Raw genomic sequence first — 24127 nt, forward strand, 5'->3', positions numbered from 1 at the left:
ATGCGGTGGAAGCGGTGAGGGTAAGTGCGGCGTGCCTCGTGTGAACTGAGCGCTGTGCGCGCGTAGTATAGCGTGGTCCCGAAACTAGGGACTTACAGCAGTCAGTGGCGTTGCGACCCGGGTGCGGGGGGTGCGGCCCGCACCGGGTGACACCAACCTAATGGGGTGACACCAAGACGCTCCGTAGCCGCACCCCCCCCCCCCCCAGCTACACAGACACCACCTCCCCCATCTGTTCCCGACCGGCCTCCCATCCGTCAGCACGACCCCCCCCCCCCCCCCGCTGTGTGTGCCCGTCCATCAGCAACCCCCCTATTTCTCCTGCACTGTGCGCCCGTCCATCATCACACCCCCCTCAACTTCTCCAGCATTGTGCCCGGCCTCCGCTCCCACGTCTGCTCCGGCCTGACGTCACACCGTATGGCCGCGCAGGAGGACGTCAGTTACGTCACTCGCACGGCGCCCGGTGAGAAGGAGCGCTGCGCTGGATGGGTGAGTGTGTGTGTCTGTCTCTATCTATGTTTGTGTGTGTGAGACTCTGTGTGTGTGTGACTGTGTGCATGTGTGTGTGACTGTGTGCATGACTGTGTGTGTGTGTGTCTGTGAGTGTGTGTCTCTCTGACTGTGTGTGTTTGTGTGTGTGTCTCTCTGTGTTGTATGTGTTTTTGTGTGTGTGTGTGTGGGGGGGGGGGGGGGTATAACCAGCGATCTATTGTGGTGAGACTTTGACCCATTGTGGGGAACCTGCGGCCTAATGTGGGGAAACTACTACCAAGTGTGGGGAGTCTGTGCTACCTTATGTGGGGAATCTGTGCTACCTAATGTGGGGAAATTGCTACCTAATGTGGGGTAACTGGTACCTACCTAATGTGGGGGAACTGGTACCAAATGTTGGGAATCTATGCTGCCTAATGTGGGGAATAGATGCTACCTAATGTGGGGAAACTGCGACCTACCTAATGTGGGGAATCTATGCTGCCTAATGTGGGGAATAGATGCTACCTAATGTGGGGAAACTGCGACCTACCTAATGTGGGGGAACTGCTGCCTACCTAATACTCCCCCCCTGGCAGTAGCACCCTCATCATCCACCAGCAACACCCCCCCCCCCCCCCAGCAGCACCTCCATCAGCAGATCCTGATGGTGGATGATGGCGGTGCTCCTGCCAGGAGGATGATCCTGCCGATGGATGATGGGGATGATACTGCCAGGGGGGATGGCTAGTAGCACCCTCATCATCCTCCAGCAACACCCCCCGAGTAGTAGCACCCCCATCATCCACTAGCAACACCACCAATACCCCCCTCCCGTCGTAATAGCATCAGCTAACGGATGTTGAGGGGTGTTACTGCGGTTGTGGTATTATATTCAGAGGGTGCACTGTATGGCAACGTTATATTCAGAGGGCGCAGTTTGTGGTAGTATTATATTCAGAGGATGCAGTTTGTGGTAGTATTATATTCAGAGGGCGCAGTTTGTGGTAGTATTATATTCAGAGGGCGCAGTTTGTGGTAGTATTATATTCAGAGGGCGCAGTTTGTGGTAGTATTATTAGAGATGAGCGAACTTACAGTAAATTCGATTCGTCACAAACTTCTCGGCTCGGCAGTTGATGACTTATCCTGCGTAATTAGTTCAGCCTTCAGGTGCTCCGGTGGGCTGGAAAAGGTGGATACATTCCTAGGAAAGAGTCTCCTAGGACTGTATCCACCTTTTCCAGCCCACGGGAGCACCTGAAAGCTGAACTAATTTATGCAGGAAAAGACATCAACTGCCGAGCAGAGAAGTTTGTGACGAGTTGAATTTACTGTAGTTTGCTCATCTCTAATTATTATATTCAGAAGGCGCAGTGGGTGGTAGTATTATATTCAGAGGGTACAGTATGTGGCGGTATTATATTCAGGGGTACAATATGTGGCAAATTTATATTCAGGGGTACAGTATGTGACAGATTCATATTCAGGGGTACAGTATGTGGCAGATTTATATTCAGAGGGTACAGTATGTGGCAGATTTATATTCAGAGGGTACAGTATGTGGCAGATTTATATTCAGAGGGTACAGTATGTGGCAGATTTATATTCAGAGGGTACAGTATGTGGCAGATTTATATTCAGAGGGCGCAGTATGTGGTAGTATTATATTCAGTGGGTACAGTGTGTGGCGGTATTATATTCAGGGGTACAGTATGTGGCAGATTTATATTCAGAGGGTACAGTATGTGTTGGTATTATATTCAGAATGTACAGTGTGTGGTAGTATTATATTCAGAGGGTACAGTGTATGGAAGGTTTATAATCAAAGAGTATAGTGTATAGTAGTATTATATTTAGAAGATACAGTGTCTCTCAGGTTTATAATAATAATTGTTTTCATATAGAGGATGAGAATGCGCTGACATAGTGAGGAGACGTCTGGGCGTCACATTCTACAGACAGAAGTTTTAGCTGGACCAGGCGGTATGTACCATCTGAATTAGATAAGGGAAGACTATAGAGAAGACGTCACCTGTAATCACTGATATCATTGTGTATTCTCCTCACTATAGAGAAGACGTCACCTGTAGTCACTGATATCATTGTGTATTCTCCTCACTATAGAGAAGACGTCACCTGTAGTCACTGATGTCATTGTGTATTCTCCTCACTATAGAGAAGACGTCACCTGTAGTCAGATATCATAGTGTATTCTCCTCACTATAGAGAAGACGTCACCTGTAGTCAGATATCAGTGTATTCTCCTCACTATAGAGAAGACGTCACCTGTAGTCACTGATATCATTGTACATTCTCCTCTCTACATCAGAGCTGTAGTCACTTGTCAGTTCTACAGTTAGGTCAGTGAAACTACAACTCCCAGCATAACCTCACCACTGCTCAAAGGGGTACTCTACTGGAAAACATTTTTTTTAATCAGCTGGTGCTACAAAGTTAAACAGATTTGTAAATTACTTCTATTTAAAAATCTTAATCCTTTCAGTACTTATTAGCTGCTGTATAAGCGATTCACAGTAAGTTATTTTCCTTTTTAATTTATTTTCTGCCTGACCACAGTGCTCTGTGCTGACACCTCTGTCCATGTCAAGAACTGTCTATAGTAGGAGCAAATCCCCATAGCAAACCTATCCTGCTCTGGACAGTTCCTGACATGGACAGAGGTGTCAGCAAATAGCACTGTGGTCAGACTGGAAAGAACTACACAACTTCCTGTGGAGCATACACCAGCTTATAAGTACTGTAAGTATTAAGATTTTAAATAGAAGTAATTTAAAAATCTGTTTAACTTTCTGGCACCAGTTGATATAAAAGTAAATGTTTTCCAGTGGAGTACCCCTTTAAGTAATTCTGGGAGCTGTATATTTCAATGGTGAAAACTTCTTTAACACTTTCCCATTCTGTGGCAACTGGTATATCTGATTATTATACTGGAATTTCTCACAATGCGCTACAACAGTGGTGTCTGTCACAACAGGCTAAAAACTTACTGAGGGGGGGGTAGGTATGGGGGTGACACCATTTTCTACCGCACCGGGTGACACCAACCCTAGCAACGCCACTGACAGCAGTTGCAAGAAAATTATTCAATAGCGCTATATTGAGATGGATTAGATATATGCAAGTTAAAATCTAGACGCGTTTCAATGCCTCGGGCATTTTCCTCAGTAGAAATATAGTTGAATGTCATATGTCTGATGCGGTTTATATATGGTGTTGGTATTTGGAAAACCTGGGGGTTTCAGGATATAAGTAAAACAGGGTACTGGATCATCTCATTAAAGAAAGAAGATAAGGAGGAAAAAGAGAAAAGTATAGAAAGTGTGTAATAGATTAGAAGCTGTATGATCACCTCTATTATTATGCAGAAGGGTGGAACAACAGTGTATGGAGTCAAATCTCTATTATACATAAATTGTATATGCATGGAAATATGTACACATATATTTAGTATAAATAAGATTAATAAACATAAGAGACCATATTGGTATATAACAGGAATGAAAATAAAAGGAATGAAAATAAAAATAAAAATAATATAAAAATGAAAATAAAATTGAAAATAAAAATAAAAATAAATAAAAATAAATATAAAAATAAAAATAAAAGTAGAAATAGAAATTAAAAATAAATAAAAAATAAATAAAAATAAAAATGAATAAAAATGGATGATAAAAATAATAATAATAATAATGATAATAATAATAATAAAAAAAATAATAAAAAAATTATAAAAAATTAAAAATAAAAATAAATAGAAAAATGCATATGTGAAAGGATATGTGTATAAAACACATACCTATATAAAATTTTATATATAAAGGATTAAATATGTAAATATAAATTTAATATTTTTAAAATTTTTAAAAAGTATAAATATTAAATTTATATTTACATATTTAATCCTTTATATATATAATTTTATATAGGTATGTGTTTTATACACATATCCTTTCACATATGCATTTTTATATTTATTTTTATTTTTTATTATTTTTTTATTATTTTTTTATTATTATTATTATCATTATCATTATTATTATTATTATTATTATTTTTATCATCCATTTTTATTCATTTTCATTTTTATTTTTATTTATTTTTTATTTATTTTTCTACTTTTATTTTTATATTTATTTTTATTTATTTTTATTTTTATTTTCAATTTTATTTTCATTTTTATATTATTTTTATTTTTATTTTCATTCCTTTTATTTTCATTCCTGTTATATACCAATATGGTCTCTTATGTTTATTAATCTTATTTATACTAAATATATTTGTACATATTTCCATGCATATACAATTTATGTATAATAGAGATTTGACTCCATACACTGTTGTTCCACCCTTCTGCATAATAATAGAGGTGATCATATAGCTTCTAATCTATTACACACTTTCTATACTTTTCTCTTTTTCCTCCTTATCTTCTTTCTTTAATGAGATGATCCAGTACCCTGTTTTACTTATATCCTGAAACTCCCAGGTTTTCCAAATACCAACACTATATATAAACCGCATCAGACATATGACATTCAACTATATTTCTACTGAGGAAAATGCCCGAGGCATTGAAACGCGTCTAGATTTTAACTTGCATATATCTAATCCATCTCAATATAGTGCTATTGAATAATTTTCTTGCAACTGCTGTAAGTCCCTAGTTTCGGGACCACGCTATACTACGCGCGCACAGCGCTCAGTTCACACGAGGCACGCCGCACTTACCCTCACCGCTTCCACCGCATCGCCACCGCTACTGCTCCACTTCTATTTTCTGCCACCACCGCTGTCTCCCCGGACCAACTCACGATCCACGGCACACCTGAAAGGCCGGTGCCATCCGTGCCAGCCGAGGACCAAAGGAGAAGGAGATCCGCACAGACATCGGGCATCGCCGGAGGTTGACAACTCCACATCAGCCCGTCCAGCCAGCTACCATAGACGGCGTCAGGAGCGGTGAGTGGTGCTGTGCACCAGACCTCGTATCCACTCAGTATACTAAGTGTTCTGAAGTGACAACTTGCTACATTGTATCACCAATGACTATTACTGAGATTGATACATCGGAACTTTGTTGAACTGTGTTACTATCTAACTATTGGAAGCACAAAGACTGTTGAACTTTCCAGTTATTGAACAGTACAGCACTTTGCTATTTTTAGCACATTTTTGAATATTCCATACATCACCTATTTTGTTGCAAGTTTTATCATTTTATTAATGTAATTTTTAATTTTTGATTTCTATTTTCACTGACTTCTGTGTCCCATGCTAGGGCCCAGCAGGGACAGAGAGTATCAGTGTTTTAGTAACATAAAATAAATATTTTGTATATCAGGATCACTCTTTTTTCCATCTCTTTTCTGTCTATCTAATATACCCTGAGGACTGGTTCCTAGTTGATTTTCAACTTCATTATTTAATTTACAAATCTGTTTAACTTTCTGGAGCCAGTTGATATATTAAAAAAAAGTTTTTTCCTGGAATACCTCTTTAATATTGTGCAGAACAGTGACAGCCTCAATCACTGGTTGAGATAGGACCCCGTTCCCTTGTTCCATTTGGAAGATTGAGAGGGGGGGTGGGGAGGGGCACAGAGGTCAGACCCCAAGCGATCAGACAATTTTTCTTTATCATGTTGATAGGGTATATGTTTATATAAAGTGGAGTACCCTTTAAGACCTTCCATAATTTTTTTTAGCCCTTCTTTGGACTCGTTCTATTTTATCAATGTCTTTTTTTTGTAGGTGAGGCCTCCAGAACTAGACACAGTATTCCAGATGTTGTCTCACTAGGTCTCTATACAGTGGGATCACAACCTACCTCATCCTACTGTTTATATCTCTAGCTATGTGGCAAAGCATTAGGTTAGTCTTCCCTACTGCCGGGCTGCACTGGAGACTTATTGTGCGGATATGAGAAATCACTGACACTCACCATGCGCTCCCAGCCAAAAGAATGGGAGAGTGTGCTTTGTCATCTGTTCACACTGGTGTGGTGCTGCGCGGCGGCTATTGCTGCCTTGTCTGTGGAGTGGCGCAACCGAGAGCCTGGGGCTAGGTCAGACAGCATTGGGGCTGCTCTGCCACTGGGTCATTCCCTCTATGGGCTCTGGCATTGCAATGTTGGTGGTCACCGCCCAGTGCCATGCCATTTTATGATCATAACCTACACTAATGACCTGTTTAGTTTTATATTTATGCTGAGAAGCTCAGGATCTTTGTGCAAGATGTGGATGTGCGACCATGTCTATTTTTCTCGATTGATGTTTCATTAAGAGAATTCACTGCCCCTGTATCCTTCTCTTCTGAAGTCCTCACTAACACAGAACTGCCAATACAATTCTTAGAGGATTTCTTCTCCCCAAGTGTATTATTTCACATTTGGAAACATTCAACTGCAGTTTCCATTGTGTTGATCATTTATCTAGAAAACATAAATCCTTTTCCATATTGCAGACATTTTATTCAACACTTCTGTGTGCAGACAGACAGACCTCATCTAACCTCCTCCTATGTCACTTATAGGCATGTTAAAAAGAATAGGACCCTAATAGAAGCTTGTGGTCACCACCTGTAACCAGTCTCTGCATAGAATATTCACCATTAATAACAACCCTCTGATATCTATATGTCCATATAAATAGTATATGCAATGTCCGTAGTGTCTCTCTACAGGGAGGAAATGGCAGACACTCTGCATCAGAAGGACCACTAAACTAAACCAGGATATCTGATACACAGGGTGTACGATAAAAGTTCTATATTTATTTATCAGCATAATTTTTCACTTTAAATTCTTAACTGCATATTAATAAAGCTGCTGTAGGACCAGTGATCAAATACTACACTATATTTTCACTACAGGTCTTCTAGGTCTTACAGTTGCAGCAGGACAGGAGGATGAGGGCGTTACAGTTAAAGGGGTACTCCACTCCTAGACATCTTATCCCTTAGCCAAAGGATTGGGGATAAGATGTCTGATTGCTGGTGTCCGGCCGCTGGGACCGTCCGTGATCTCTATGCAGGCACCTCGCGTTCTTTGAATAGGGAATATCTAGGGGGGGAATACCCGTTTAAGCCCACAGTACTGAGAGACTTTCTAAACAGAAATCCCCTTTTGAAATTTCAGTGCAGCAAAGTCTTTTTGCTGTCAATGGGATTCCACTGCATAATGCACACTACAGAATTTCAGTGGCGGAGCTTCTGACGCTAAAATTCCACCACTGATAGAATGATCTTGCTCATTCTTTTGGAGGAAAACTAGCGCTGATTAATTCAGATGGCGCCAGCCGCCCTCCGAATCTTTAGAAAATCAGGCAGATTCCTAATGGGTGTGGTCAGTGGGTGTATTATGGGGGAGGCACAATGTTTTCCCCTCATTCAGTTGTAAAGGGACCCTGGTTGTGTCTGCAGTGTGCAAATGACCACTCTCTTGTTTTGTATGTCCCTGCTCCTCCCCGGAGCGCTCGCGGCGTTCACCTCCGTGCAGCGCCCCGGTCAGACCTGCTGACCAAGAGCGCTGCACTAGTGTCACCGGCGGGGATGCGACCCGCGTAGTGGGACGCGCCCGCCCGCGGCTCGCATCCCAATCTCCTCACCTGCCCCGTCCTCCGTCTGCTCAGTCCCAGCGCGCGCGGTCCCGCTCCCTAGGGCGCGCGGGCGCCGGCTCTCTGAGATTTAAAGGGCCAGTGCGCCATTGATTGGCGCCTGGCCCAATCAGTACCTGCACCTGTGCCCTCCTTATAAAAACCCACTTCCCTTTCCTGTCATCGCCGGATCTTGTTGCCTAGTGCCAGTGAAAGCGTTTTGTGTATGTTCCAAGCCAGTGTTCCAGACCCTCTGCTGTTGCCCCTGACTACGATCCTTGCTGCCTGCCCTGACCTTCTGCTACGTCCGACCTTGCTCTTGCCTTGTCCCTTGTATCGCGCCTGTCTCAGCCGTCAGCTGGGGTTGAGTCGCTATGGGGTGGAACGACCTGGGGGTTACCTCCCGCTGCAAGTCCATCCCGCTTTGCGGCGGGCTCTGGTGAAAACCAGTAACCCCTTAGACTCCGTTCCCCTGGTACGGCCCACGTCATCACCCCACTGACACAGAGGATCCACCACCAGTGTCCTCGCTGCATACCTATCCGGATCCTGACAGTAGATCCGGCCATGGATCCCGCTGAGGTCCCGCTGCCTGTAGTCGCTGACCTTACCACGGTGGTCGCCCAGCAATCCCAACAGATCGCGCAAAAAGGACAGCAGCTGACCCAACTGACCGTCATGCTGCAACAACTTCTGCCACAGCTTCAGCAATCATCTCCTCCGCCAGCTCCTGCATCTCCTCCGCAGCGAGTGGCCGCTCCCAGCCTCTGCCTGTCTCTACCGGACAAGTTTGATGGGGACTCTAAACAATGCCGTGGTTTCCTATCCCAGTGTTCCCTACACTTAGAGATGATGTCGGACCAATTTCCCACTGAGCGGTCTAAGGTGGCTTTCGTGGTCAGTCTCCTATCTGGAAAGGCCTTGTCATGGGCCACACCACTCTGGGACCGCAATGATCCTGCCACTGCTACTATCCAGTCCTTCTTCGCTGAAGTTTGTAGTGTCTTTGAGGAGCCAGCCCGGGCCTCCTCTGCCGAGACTGCTTTGCTGAACCTAGTCCAAGGGAGTTTTTTCGTAGGCGAATACGCCATCCAGTTTCGTACCCTCGCTTCAGAACTATCCTGGAACAATGAGGCCCTCTGCGCGACCTTCAAGAAAGGCTTATCCAGCAACATCAAAGATGTACTGGCTGCACGAGAAATTCATGCTAACTTGTCTGAACTTATCCATTTGGCCACCCGCATCGACATGCGTTTCTCTGAAAGACGCCAGGAGCTCCGACAGGAAAAGGATCTTGTTCGCACCAGGCGATTTATCTCCCCGGCTCCTCTCTTCCAAAGTCCACTGCAATCTGTTCCTGTGCCTTCTGCCGAGGAGGCTATGCAAGTGGATCGGTCCCACCTGACCCTACAAGAGAGGACTCGCCGCCGTAACAAGAATCTATGCCTGTACTGTGCTAGTACCGAACGCTTCCTAAAAGACTGTCCTATCCACCCTCCGCATCAGGAGAGACGCACTCCGTTATCTCACAAAGGTGAGACGACTCTAGGTGTGAATTCTGCTTCTCCACATCTCACTGTGCCTGTGCGGATTTCTCCTTCCGCCAACTCCTCCTTCTCTGCTGTGGCCTTCCTGGACTCCGGTTCTGCAGGGAATTTTATTTTGGCCTCTTTTGTTAATAGGTTCAGCATCCCAGTGACCAGTCTTGTAAAGCCGCTCTACATTTCTTCTGTCAACGGAGAAAAATTGGACTGCACTGTGCGTTACCGCACAGAACCCCTGCTTATAAGCATTGGACTGCATCACGAAAAAATTGAATTTCTCTGAAATCCTCCTCGGTCTGCCATGGCTCCAACGTCATTCTCCTACCCTTGACTGGACCACCGGGGAGATCAAAAGTTGGGGTCCATCTAGTCTCAAACAATGCCTCTCTTCTGCTTCCACTTGTCAAACCCCTGTGGCTCCACCTATACCGGGTCTTCCCAAGGCCTACCAGGAGTTTGCTGATGTTTTCTGCAAAAAACAAGCAGAGATATTACCACCTCATTGGCCTTATGACTGCCCCATTGACCTCCTTCCTGGTACCACTCCACCCCGGGGCAGGATCTACCCTCTGTCTGCCCCAGAGACTCAAGCCATGTCCGACTATATCCAGGAGAACCTAAAGAGAGGTTTCATTCGGAAGTCCTCATCCCCTGCTGGAGCGGGGTTCTTCTTTGTCTCTAAAAAAGACGGATCCTTACGGCCATGCATTGACTACCGCGGTTTAAATAAAATCACCATCAAAAACCGCTATCCCCTGCCTTTGATCTCTGAACTCTTTGACCGTCTTTGTGGTGCCAATATTTTCACTAAATTGGACTTAAGAGGCGCATATAATCTTATTCGCATCAGGAAAACCACATTCAATACCAGAGACGGACATTTCGAATATCTAGTTATGCCCTTTGGGCTCTGCAACGCCCCTGCAGTCTTTCAGGACTTTGTTAATGAGATATTTTGGGACTTATTATATATCTATGTTGTGGTTTATCTGGACGACATTTTGATTTTCTCCTCTAGCCTGGAGGAACACCGTCGTCATGTCCGTCTAGTGCTCCAGAGACTTTGTGAAAATCACCTGTATGCCAAAATGGAAAAATGTCTCTTTGAATGCAATTCTCTTCCTTTCCTAGGTTACCCAGTCTCTGGCCAAGGGCTTCAAATGGACCCAGACAAACTGTCAGCGGTTTTAGATTGGCCACGCCCTTCTGGACTCCGTGCTATCCAACGCTTTCTGGGATTTGCCAACTTCTACCGACAGTTTATTCCCCATTTCTCCACCATTGTGGCCCCTATTGTGGCCCTGACCAGGAAGAATGCCAACCCTAAATCATGGCCTTCTCAAGCAGATGAGGCCTTCAATCGTCTCAAAACTGCCTTCGCTTCTGCTCCAGTGCTGTCCAGACCTGATCCATCGAAACCTTTCTTGCTGGAAGTGGACGCCTCCTCAGTCGGAGCCGGAGCCGTACTTCTCCAAAAAAAACTCTACCGGACGTAACATTACTTGTGGTTTCTTTTCTAAAACTTTCTCTCAGGCAGAAAAAAATTACTCCATTGGAGATCGTGAACTTCTAGCCATCAAGTTAGCACTTGAAAAATGGAGGCATCTATTGGAGGGTTCCAAACACCCCATTGTCATTTACACTGACCACAAGAATCTCTTGTACCTCCAGTCTGCTCAGCGTCTGAATTCTCGCCAGGCTAGATGGTCGTTGTTTTTTGCCCGCTTTAACTTCGAGATTCAATTTCGTCCTGCAGACAAAAACGTCAGGGCTGACGCCCTTTCACGTTCCTCTGATGCCACTGAATCTGAAGCCCCTCTGCAGCATATCGTACCTCCTGAGTGCCTGGTCTCCTCTGCTCCAGCTTCTCTGGGACAAATTCCTCCTGGAAAGACTTTTGTTCCTCCACGCCAGCGCCTCAAGATCCTCAAATGGGGACATTCCTCTCACCTTGCTGGCCATGCTGGCATTAAAAAGTCCATCCAGCTTATTTCTCGTTTGTATTGGTGGTCTACACTAGAGGGTGACGTCACTGATTTCATTCGGGCCTGTACTGTTTGCGCCCAGGATAAAACCCCTCGCCAGAAGCCTGCAGGACTCCTCCTTCCTTTACCCGTCCCCGAGCAGCCATGGTCCCAAATTGCCATGTATTTTATTACGGATCTGCCTGTATCCCATGGCAACACCGTCATCTGGGTGGTCGTTGATCGTTTCTCCAAAATGGCACACTTCATTCCACTTCCAGGTCTTCCTTCTGCGCCACAATTGGCAAAGCTATTTTTTCTGCATATTTTTCGCCTTCACGAGCTTCCCACGCATATCGTCTCGAATAGAGGCGTTCAATTTGTGTATCTGGTATCTGGAAGGAGACTCAAAAGTCGCTCCTACTGGCCTCGTCTCGTATGAAGAGACATGCTGATAAGAAGAGAAGAACTCCTCCTGTCTTCGCTCCTGGGGACAAAGTGTGGCTCTCTGCCAAGTATATTCACTTTCACATTCCCAGCTACAAGCTGGGCCCACGTTACCTTGGACCATTTAAAATCAAGAGTCAAATCAATCCTGTCTCCTACAAACTTCATCTTCCTTCTTCTCTTCGTATCCCTAACTCCTTTCATGTTTCCCTTCTCAAACCTCTCGTTCTTAACCGCTTTTCCCCGAAGGTCACCGCTCCTGCTCCTGTCTCTGGCTCCTCTGATGTCTTGACTGTAAAGGAAATCCTCGCCTCCAAGGTAGTCAGAGGTTAAAAAAAATTCTCGTAGACTGGGAGAATTGTGGCCCCCGAAGAGAGGTCTTGGGAACCCTAGGATAATATCCTCGACAAGGAGCTCATCCACAGGTTCCTAGGCTCCAAAAAGAGGGGGAGACCAAAGGGGGGGGGGGGTACTGTTACGCCGAGCTCTCCGGGTCCCTGCTCCTCCCCGGAGCGCTCGCGGCATTCACCTCCATGCAGCGCCCCGGTCAGACCTGCTGACCGGGAGCGCTGCACTAGTGTCACCGGCGGGGATGCGACCCGCGTAGCAGGACGCGCCCACCCGCGGCTCGCATCCCAATCTCCTCACCTGCCCCGTCCTCCGTCTGCTCAGTCCCGGCGCGCGCGGCCCCACTCCCTAGGGCGCGCGTGCCGGCTCTCTGAGATTTAAAGGGCCAGTGCGCCATTGATTGGTGTCTGGCCCAATCAGTACCTGCACCTGTGCCCTCCTTATAAAAACCCACTTCCCCTTCCTGTCATCGCCGGATCTTGTTGCCTAGTGCCAGTGAAAGCGTTTTGTGTATGTTCCAAGCCAGTGTTCCAGACCCTCTGCTGTTGCCCCTGACTACGATCCTTGCTGCCTGCCCTGACCTTCTGCTACGTCCGACCTTGCTCTTGCCTTGTCCCTTGTACCGCGCCTGTCTCAGCCGTCAGCTGGGGTTGAGTCGCTATCGGGTGGAACAACCTGGGGGTTACCTGCCGCTGCATGTCCATCCCGCTTTGCGGCGGGCTCTGGTGAAAACCAGTAACCCCTTAGACTCCGTTCCCCTGGTACGGCCCACATCATCACCCCACTGACACAGAGGATCCACCACCAGTGTCCTCGCTGCATACCTATCTGGATCCTGACAGCGGCCTATACAACTAGATCATCTTCTCCCTCACTGTCACTTTTAACCTTCCTGTGGGAGACAAAGTTGTCAACTGGAGAAACTCTAACAAATTGCAATTTCTGCTTCCTGTAAATGAACTTGTGGAAAATATTTACCGTATTTATCGGCGTATAACACGCACTTTTTAGGCTAAAATTTTTAGCCTAAAGTCTGTGTGCGTGTTATACGCCGATACACCCCCAGGAAAGGCAGGGGGAGAGAGGCCGTCGCTGCCCGCTTCTCTCCCCCTGCCTTTCCTGGGGTCTAGAGCGCTGCTGTCGGCCCTTCTCACCCCCTGGTTATCGGCGCCGCTGCCCGTTCTGTCCCCCTGACTATCGGTGCCGGCGCCGATAGCCAGGGGGAGAGAAGCGGCGCCGACAGCCAGGGGGAGAGAAGGGGCAGCGGCACCCATTGCCGGCGCCGCTGCCCCGTTGCCTCCCCCCATCCCCGGTGGCATAATTACCTGAGTCGGGTCCGCGCTGCTGCAGGCCTCCGGCGTGCGTCCCCGGCGTCGTTGCTATGCGCTGAACGGCGCGGCGCATGACGTCAGTGCGCCGCGCCGTGCATAGCAACGACGCTGGGGACGCACGACGGAGGCAATCTCTCCCCCTGGCTGTCGGCGCCGCTTCTCTCCCCCTGGCTATCGGCGCCGGCACCTATAGTCAGGGGGACAGAACGGGCAGCGGCGCCGATAACCAGGGGGTGAAAAGGGCCGACAGCAGCGCTTTAGACCCCAGGAAAGGCAGGGGGAGAGAAGCGGGCAGCGACGGCCTCTCTCCCTCTGCCTTTCCTGGGGGTATATTGGGGTATACCCGCGCACACACGCACCCTCATTTTACCATGGATATTTGGGTTAAAAACTTTTTTTACCCAAATATCCTTGGTAAAATGAGGGTGCGTGTTATAGGCCGGTGCGTGGTATACCCCGATAAATACGGTAGTTAATAGAATCAGGAACACAAAACAGAAAAAGTAATGCAAAAAGACAATTGGGACATTGGTTTAAATGTACTTTATTGATAAATTTAATCATAAATGATCTATTCGCAATCAATTCTATGTATTTCAAGCCCACACAGTAGAACCCCTACACCAGTGTTTCCCAACCAGGGTGCCTCCAGATGTTGCAAAACTACAACTCCTGGAATGACCAGACAGCCTGTCCGGGAGTTGTAGTTTTTCAGCAGCCAGAGACACCCTGGTTGGAAATCACTGCCTTACATTCTGATCTTATTTTATCTATTAATATTATTTTCTGTGCAAAAAAACCCAACAAACTTCGCGATCTAAATTTTTTTGCCTCATGACTAGATAACTATTTAGTGGTGTAATATAATCTTCCCTTATGGTGACTTCATGGGTGGACGGTGTCATAATATGTTTGGTTGCAGTTAAGTTGCCTTAAGGTCCAAAACCGGTTTTGGCTATAAAATGGCCCATTACATCCTGCGCCAAACTTCTCAGTGTAAATCTGTCACAGCTCAGGCCTCGTCTTACTAATATCTTAGTCTTGGTTACTGTAGACAAGTAATAATAGTTATCCCCAGGGACTATTTGTGTGGACGCCATTTATGTTCCTATTTGCAGTTTCCGTCCCCTCTTGACCAGGACTTTATATAATCAAACTCTTCACATCCTGCACAACCTGAGCCTCTTCCTTCATGGTAAATACACAATACCGCTATATGACCGTGTTCAACTAACCAGGGGGCATCTTTCTATACAAACATAATTCTTTAAAATCTTAATATATTTGTTGTCATCATCTACTGAACTATGAGGCTCCTGATCTCTTATTTACATTACATTATCCCTCTGATCCACATGTCTGATAAAGAGACATGAGGTGTTTGGAAATATTGTGATTTATTTATAGCAATACTGGGATTTTGTTTTTCTTACTGAGAGTAACAAAACTTTTCTCAACTAGATGACACTGAACCAAGAAACGTTTTCTTTAGTAAATGTAAATTGACAGATCAGTGCAGAGCGACGATGGTGACCTGGATCTTGTATGGGATCTCCACAGCTTCATGAGCGGAGGGATAAAGAACAATTCTATAAAAAGTCTATTTATACCAGACGTTTATTTACCTGTGTGATGTGTAAGAACGGATAATGGTGCTTTACATTACATATAACTCTTTACTGTGTGGTGTGAGGTCTCCTATACTGATCATGGAAATGCAAAAAAGAATCCATAAAATTACAACAAAACTTAAAAAACTGCTAAGTTAAAACCCAAATCTGAAAATATGAAGCGACAGTAAATGTGAAGTATAAATCAAAGCAATATAATGTAACTGATAAACTGATCCTGTCCTAAATATAATGCAAATTTATTGTGAATAACTATGTAAGATATTGCAAATGTAGAGGCTTAAAAGGAACCTGTCATCAGTTTTATGCTGCACAAACCACAGGCAGCATAAATCTAGTGCAGACATCACCAGTCCAGTACACTATGAACTACCCTTATATACTTGGGCGTTTAAGAGAATCATAGTTTAGAAATGAGTGGCTACATCTCTCTATAGGAGAGATGCATCACTCAAGCCCGTCAGGCGGGGAGCAGCTGCTCGGACCCCCTCCCCTAAGGACAAGTTACCCTGGTCCTGGTGTAATTTGTAAACTATAACTCTGAAATGCCCGAGTGTATCTGAGTAATTCATAGTGTCCCGGACTGGCGATGTCTGAACCAGATTTGTGCTGCCTGCGGTTTGGGCAGCATTACAATATGTTCACAATGCAGAATTTTGGAGTGGAATTCGGCAGGGATATTCTGCAGCAGAGTCCCATTGATCTTAATGGAATTCTGCTGCACTGCGCACAGAGCAAACTCACGATTCTGGCGTCCGCAAACAGAATAGACAAGTCTATTCTATCTGCAGATTTTGCTTAGAAATGTATTGCTGTCTATGAGACGGTGCATTTCCGAGTGGTCCTAGCACCCACTGGAACATTCAAATGTGCGGAATGTCCACCCATGTTTTCCGGGCAGACATTCTGCCCATTTTTGGCCATGTGAACATTGCCTAAAACTAATGACTGATTCCCGTAAACCCCAAAACCTTATTGTAATTATTAAGCAAATGGAAATCAATAGTATGTGAGACAATATGATTATGAAGAAAACCCGCCATATAACAAATTAATCAAAATGCTAAATATTTTACTTTGACCACTGGCAATCAGCCATTACAGCTGTAACAGCTCTACTCTATGGTTCATATAGGGGGTTCTCATATAAGGGGTCTCCTTCTTAGACATTAATACACCCTAGTAGGGCACATGGATACAGGTTGTCTTATCACTCAATAATATGTCACACATGATCTGCACTATCACTGTGGACAGTACAAATCTCAATAGTATAGTGGCCTCTATATGTGGCAATATTTAGGTAAGTGAACTCTCCTCTGCTTTGTGAGATGTTTCTGTGGATGAAATTGTCTGAGCAGAAATTATATTATTGTATATGGCGGGTTCTGAAATAATGACAGATAGAAAGGTGAGACTGTGTAGTCTAGAAGATATTCTCTTCGGTTCTGTAAGGAAAAGAACAAAAAGTTCACATTAGAAATATTCTCAATAACCTTCTATATCTGAGGAAACTTACAATAATCTGAGTATTTGTCGATAAATGTTTTATTACATTATTACAACATATTGTTTAAAGGGCATGTCCACCTCAGAGCACAGTGTATTTGTGGACATAATTTACATAACATTAGATATGTTGCTTTACTTCTTTTGCCTCATCCTAAGTTATGTCATAGCCCTATGTTGGTTCTCACTAGAAATAGTCACCGAGCTTATAGACAGACAAAGCTCCAACAGCTGAACTCCTATAATTCAGTAAGAGGCTAGAATTCCACTGAGGATTTTCAAGCAAAAACGTTGTTATAAAACGCCCATTTTGCCACACAGCATTATTTCTGCGAAAAACCGCAGTGTCCAGATGTTAGCTGCAAGTCAATAGTAAACTACTAAATGCCAGATCCCCCTGGCGTTTTTTAGTTTGGCGTTTTTTTTTAATCCTTTAGGCGTTTTCAGCTATTTTGGGCTTTGAGGCAGGTTTTCAAAAACGCCCTACAAATCATGGACTAATGTTTTTTGCACAGAAATTGTGGCGTTTTCCACTCATAGAAGTCTATGGGAGAGCAAAAACGCCAAGAAAAATGTTGGTTCTAACTTTGGTGTTTTTGCCGGCGGTTTTTATTCTTTTTTTGTACTTTAGCAATTCAAAAAAGTTAATAAAAGTTAATAAAATTTCATAGGGTACCATTAAAAAAAATATATTAACCCCCTTAAGGACCATGGGTTTTTCCGTTTTTGCACTTTCATTTTTTCCTCCTCACCTTTTAAAAATCATAACTCTTTCAATTTTGCACCTAAAAATCCATATGAGGGCTTATTTTTTGCGCCACCAATTCTACTTTGCAGTGAGATCAGTCATTTTAGCCAAAAATCTACGGCAAAACGAAAAAAAAAATCATTGTGCGACAAAATTGAAGAAAAAATGCCATTTTGTAACTTTTGGGGGCTTCCGTTTCTACGCAGTAAATTTTTCGGTAAAAATGACACCTTCTCTTTATTCTGTACCTTACTTATATAGGTTTGATTTTGTTGTACTTCTGAAAAAAATCATAACTACATGCAGGAAAATGTATACGTTTAAAATTGTCATTTTCTGACCCCTATAACTTTTTTATTTTTCCACATATTTTTCCACATTTTGCGACGTGATCTGAAGTTTTTAGCGGTACCATTTTTGTATTAATCGGACTTTTTGATCGCTTTTTATTCACTTTTTCATGATATAAAAAGTGACCAAAAATACGCTATTTTGGACTTTGGAATTTTTCTGCGCGTACGCCATTGACCGTGCGGTTAAAATAATGATATATTTTTATAGTTCGGAGGGTAATTTAAACTTTTAATAAAGAAGGGGTTAATGTGTGTGTGTTAAACTTTTTTTTACACCTTTTATTCTTTTACACTTTTAGTCCCCTTAGGGGACTTTTAGGAGGAATCATTTGATTCCTCATACAGATGAATGGGATTGCATACAATCCCATTCACCTGTGTGCTCTGCGCTCGATTGATAAAGCCTGGTCCTGCCAGGCTGTATCATTCATAGAGCCGGAGCCGACACAGGAGGAGAGGTAAGCCCTCAGGCTACCTCAGTAGTGGATCGGTCCCCCGCGATCGCGCTGCGGGGGAGTGATCCACCCCACTGGACCACCAGGGACTGGATACAGGCACCTTTAGACGCCGCTGTTAGCTTTGACAGCGGCGATCTAAAGGGTTACTAGCCGCCCGCGGTGATCGACGCATGTTGGCTATTAACGCCGGCCCCCAGCTACAAGAATCAGCTGGGGGCCGGCCGGTATGACGCGGGCTCAAGTCGGGAGCCCGAGTCATACCTCGGTAACGGCCTTTGGACGTGTACACACGTCCATGGTCGTTAAGGGGTTAAAAAAGATACAGTAGTGATGGAAAAAATTGTATTTAACAAATTTTTTATAAATTTTTAAACAGGGATCAATTTATGTGTGTGGGCAGGGCACAAAAAATGTAGCCAATAAAAATGCAGTGTGTATGTGTTTTTTTCACTTTTTTTCTTAAACATTTTTTTAAGGTAGTACTACTACTCCATGATGGGAGTAGTAGTACCTGTACTAATTGACAGATCGCCCTGGGTCGTTGTGATCCTCCTGTATAATGTATAGATGCGGCCAGCCACTCTTCTATGGTTCCCTGCACTGCCGTATATATACACCTATTCATATTTCCCACAGAGAGTTGTGATTGGCCAGATGGTTCCAGCCAATCACAACTCTCTGTGGGAAATATGAATAGGTGTATACCGTATTTTTCGCCCTATAAGACGCACCCAATTTATAGGTGCAAAATCTAAAAAAAATTAAGATTTTGAACCCAATAGTGGCTTGTTGGCTGTCCGGGCATGCTAGGAGTTGTAGTTTTGCCACATCTGGAGGTCCGCAGATTGAAGACCACTGCATAGGAGGTAATACTCACGTGTCCCCGCCGCTCCGGACCGGTCACCGCTGCCCTGGATGTCGCTCCATCGCTGTCGCCATGTCCCTGTCGCTCCGGAACGTCTCTGCTGCCGGCCGGATATCCTCGCCCTCCGTCGCCGCCATCATGTCGTTACGCACACCGACGCACGTACGCGTGATGACGAGGAAGGAGAGCGCCGGCCATACAGGGGATCCCTGAACGGAGAAGACACCGAGGAGGCAGGTAAGGTCCCTCCCGATGTCCTGTAAGCACTAACCCGGCTATTCAGTCGGGCTGTTCGGGACCGCCGCGGTGAAATCGCGGCGGTCCCGAACCGCCCGACTGAACAGCCGGGATAGCGTCACTTTCCCTCTAGATGCGGCGGTCAGCTTTGATTGCCGCGTCTGAAGGGTTAATACAAGGCATCACCGCGATCGGTGATGTCCTGTATTAGCCACGGGTCCCGGCCGTTGATGGGTATATTCGTCGATAGGGGTGTATTCGCCGTATAAGACGCACCGACTTTTTCCCCCCAGTTTTGGGGAAGAAAAAGTGCGTCTTATACGGCGAAAAATACGGTATATACGTCAGTGCAGGAGACCATGGAAGAGCGCCGGCCGCATCTATACATTATACTGGAGGATCACAGCGGGTGTCAGTAGTGACATCTGCTGTGATCTTTCCTTAACTTAAGGTACTACTACTCCCAACATGGAGCACACTCTGCTCCATGCTGGGAGCTGTAGTACCTGCATTAATAGACAGATCACAACAGGTGTCAGAAGTTACACTCGCTGAGATCTATTAATGCAGGTACTACAGCTCTTAGCATGGAGCAGAGTGTGCTCCATGTTGGGAGTAGTAGTACCTGCAGTTAAGGACAGATCACAGCGGGTGTCACTCCTGACACCCGATGCGATTGTCCTATCTATTACAGAGATGCGGAGCAGCACTATACAGCGCTCCGTTCCCTGCTCTGTACTCTGGCCAGTGATATGAATAGAACATCGCTGATTCATATTTCCCTCTGAGAGCGGGGATTGGCTGCAACCATCCAACGGAAAATATGAATGAGTGATGTGAATTTCTATTCACATCACTGGCCAGCCAGAGTACAGAGCAGCGATGTGAGCGCTGTATAGAGCCGCTCTGCATCTCTGCAATAGATAGGATGATAGCATCGGGTGTCAGGAGTGACACCAGGGGCGATCTTTCTATTAGTACAGGTACTACTACTCCAATCATGGAACAGTTTGTTTCATGCTGGGAGTAGTAGTACTACCTAAAAATTGTAAAAAAAATAGAGAAAGTGAAAAACACACATACACACACACACACACACACACTGTTACACCGAGCGCTCCGGGTCCCCCTCCTCCTCCAGAGCGCTTGCGGCGTCTTCTGCCCTGCGCTGCTCTGTTGTGCCCAGCGGGGATGCGATCTGCCTAGCGGGACCTGCCCGTCCGCGGATTGCATCCCGTCCCACTCGCCTGTCCTGATCTCCTGCTGGGTCCCGATGCGCGCGGCCCCACTCTCTAGGGCGCGCGTGCGCCGTGGCTCTCAGATTTAAAGGGCCAGCGCACCGCTAATTGGTGCCTGGCCCAATCACTCTAATTAGCTTCCATCTGCTCCATGTGCATTAAAGTCTGCTTCCCCTTCCGTTCCCTGACGGATCTTGTTGCCTTGTGCCCTGTGAAAGCGTTATAGTGTGTTCCCAAGCCTGTGTACCCAGACCTTCTGCTGTTGCCCCTGACTACGAACCTCGCTGCCTGCCCTGACCTTCTGCTACGTCTGACCTCGCCTCTGTCTAGTCCTTGTGTACCGCGCCTGTCTCAGCAGTCAGTGAGGTTGAGTCGCTATCGGGTGGAACGACCTGGGGGTTACCTGCCGCTGCAAGTCCATCCCGCTTTGCGGCGGGCTCTGGTGAAAACCAGTAACCCCTTAGACTCCGTTCCCCTGGTACGGCCCACGTCATCACCTCACTGACACAGAGGATCCACCACCAGTGTCCTCTCCGCATACCAGTCCGGATCCTGACACACACTTTATTAAAAATTAATTAAAATTTTGTTATAAAAAACTAATAATTTTGTTGAATACATTTTTTTTCTACCCCTACTGCATCCTTTTTTTTTTTTTTTTTTTGGTACCCAACAAATTAAAAAAATAAAACACCAAAGGGGCCAAAAAAGGCAAATTCCACACAAAAGGTAAAAACATCAGAAAAACGCCAAAACGCAGGGAAAACCAGTGGCAGTTTTCCTGGCGTTTTTAAGCCTAAAAAAATGCAATGCAAAAACCTCAGTGGTATCCTAGCCAGAATGTTGTTTCCTGCACATACTGTACATAAGAGCCCATTATCTTCTGCTGTTGGGTTCACACATAGTATATTGGTCAATATTAGGCAAAACCAGGAGCGGGATCAAAACACAGAAAAAGGTGCAAATCTTTCCATTAAGAGTCTGTTCACACGGGCGGATTAAATTGGCAGATAGAAGTGTGTTTCCTGCTTTGAGTTTGAACTGGGACAGGCTTTCCAAGGGGAAAATCATCAGCGGATCCTATTAAAGCTGTGGATTTTTCACTGTGAAAATTCGGCTGTGGAAAATCGGCTCCCATTAAAACTCGCAGTGGACAACACGCTGTTATCTCACAAATAAATCTGACAATGTGAACGGACCCTTAAAGTTTTTCTCTGTGTCAGTTGCATTCGTAATTTTTATTCAGTCTTAAGGTTGGGGTCTGGTACATAGAGAGGTAAAGAAAGATGGCCGCTCCCCAGACTCTACACAGTCCATGTACAATTAATACAATAAAAAATAAAAAAATTTATAAAAATTTTCACAAACATTACATGGCGGCAGCATTTATATAAGACATTACCACTCACCATTAGGCTTTGGCGGCATTAATGGACTGGTCAGATGATGTCTCTGAAGCTGTGAAAATAGAAAAAGCCCAATTCAACTTTTTTTTTTTTTTTTTTTCATAAAATGTCACAGGTGAAATGTAAATATAAAGTTGAGTAACTTTGCAAATTCTTTGTGTTTGAATTTATCATTTAAATTCCAGAGTTATGTAAATAAAGCAGCTCACGGGGCTCTGCCGTTTGCGCAACTCATATTAAAGTGTCCAGGACTTACACAAATTGCGTTAATTCCCCGCTTCAGCTGTTTCCAGGTTTCCTGACCATCTCTGGTGGCCATAAACATATCGGAGGTGACCAGGAAGGTAAACTGATGAGATGGGAATAACCATCTGCTCTTAGTGCTGCTCTACCACATGTTTTATTAAGGGATATGGAATTCACAGAGAGGGTCCACTTCTCAGCCCCCCCCCAACAATCAGTGATAATGGAGAGCCCCTGTATAACAGAATCTCTGGAGGACTCAAACCATCCAAGTGTTACCCCCCTGTAAAGGGGAAATATACGGCAGATCACAGCTTTACCACTAAATATGTCACTTTTATATTAAAAGGCTTGTGAGACCCTTCACCCTATGGAAAATTCTACGATTTCATTTAAAGATAGTGACATCTAATAGAGAACAGAGATTACACTATATACATCCTATCATATACAGAGATTACACTATATACATCCTATCATATACAGAGATTACACTATATACCTCCCAGTCACATCCTCCTCATATACAGAGATTACACTATATACATCCCAGTCACATCCTCCTCATATACAGAGATTACACTATATACATCCCAGTCACATCCTCTCATATACAGAGATTACACTATATACATCCCAGTCACATCCTCCTCATATACAGAGATTACACTATATACATCCCAGTCACATCCTCCTCATATACAGAGATTACACTATATACATCCCAGTCACATCCTCTCATATACAGAGATTACACTATATACATCCCAGTCACATCCTCTCATATACAGAGATTACACTATATACATCCCAGTCACATCCTCCTCATATACAGAGATTACACTATATACATCCCAGTCACATCCTCCTCATATACAGAGATTACACTATATACATCCCAGTCACATCCTCTCATATACAGAGATTACACTATATACATCCCAGTCACATCCTCCCCTCATATACAGAGATTACACTATATACATCCCAGTCACATCCTCCTCATATACAGAGATTACACTATATACATCCCAGTCACATCCTCCTCATATACAGAGATTACACTATATACATCCCAGTCACATCCTCCCCTCATATACAGAGATTACACTATATACATCCCAGTCACATCCTCCTCATATACAGAGATTACACTATATACATCCCAGTCACATCCTCCCCTCATATACAGAGATTACACTATATACATCCCAGTCACATCCTCTCATATACAGAGATTACACTATATACATCCCAGTCACATCCTCCTCTCATATACAGAGATTACACTATATACATCCCAGTCACATCCTCTCATATACAGAGATTACACTATATACATCCCAGTCACATCCTCTCATATACAGAGATTACACTATATACATCCCAGTCACATCCTCCTCATATACAGAGATTACACTATATACATCCCAGTCACATCCTCCTCATATACAGAGATTACACTATATACATCCCAGTCACATCCTCCTCATATACAGGGATTACACTATATACATCCCAGTCACATCCTCCTCTCATATACAGAGATTACACTATATACATCCCAGTCACATCCTCCTCATATACAGGGATTACACTATATACATCCCAGTCACATTCTCTCCTCATATACAGGGATTACACTATATACATCCCAGTCACATTCTCTCCTCATATACAGGGATTACACTATATACATCCCAGTCAAATCGTCCT

General features: G+C 44.7%; 1 protein-coding gene across 1 annotated transcript in view; it reads right to left on the minus strand.

The window, feature by feature from the left end:
• Nucleotides 1-14251: 14251 nt before the first annotated feature.
• The window catches only part of LOC130290970 (class I histocompatibility antigen, F10 alpha chain-like), a 93020-nt gene continuing 83144 nt past the window's right edge, over nt 14252-24127 (minus strand). The window contains exons 7-8 of the mRNA XM_056539256.1: nt 22172-22220; nt 14252-16802 (exon numbers count right to left, since the gene is read on the minus strand). Coding sequence (XP_056395231.1) covers nt 22174-22220 — 47 coding nt within the window. The 3' untranslated portion in view covers nt 14252-16802; nt 22172-22173. The remainder of the gene's footprint in view (nt 16803-22171; nt 22221-24127) is intronic.

This window comes from Hyla sarda, chromosome 9, assembly GCF_029499605.1.
Source record: "Hyla sarda isolate aHylSar1 chromosome 9, aHylSar1.hap1, whole genome shotgun sequence".
In the NCBI taxonomy this organism is placed as follows: domain Eukaryota; kingdom Metazoa; phylum Chordata; class Amphibia; order Anura; family Hylidae; genus Hyla; species Hyla sarda.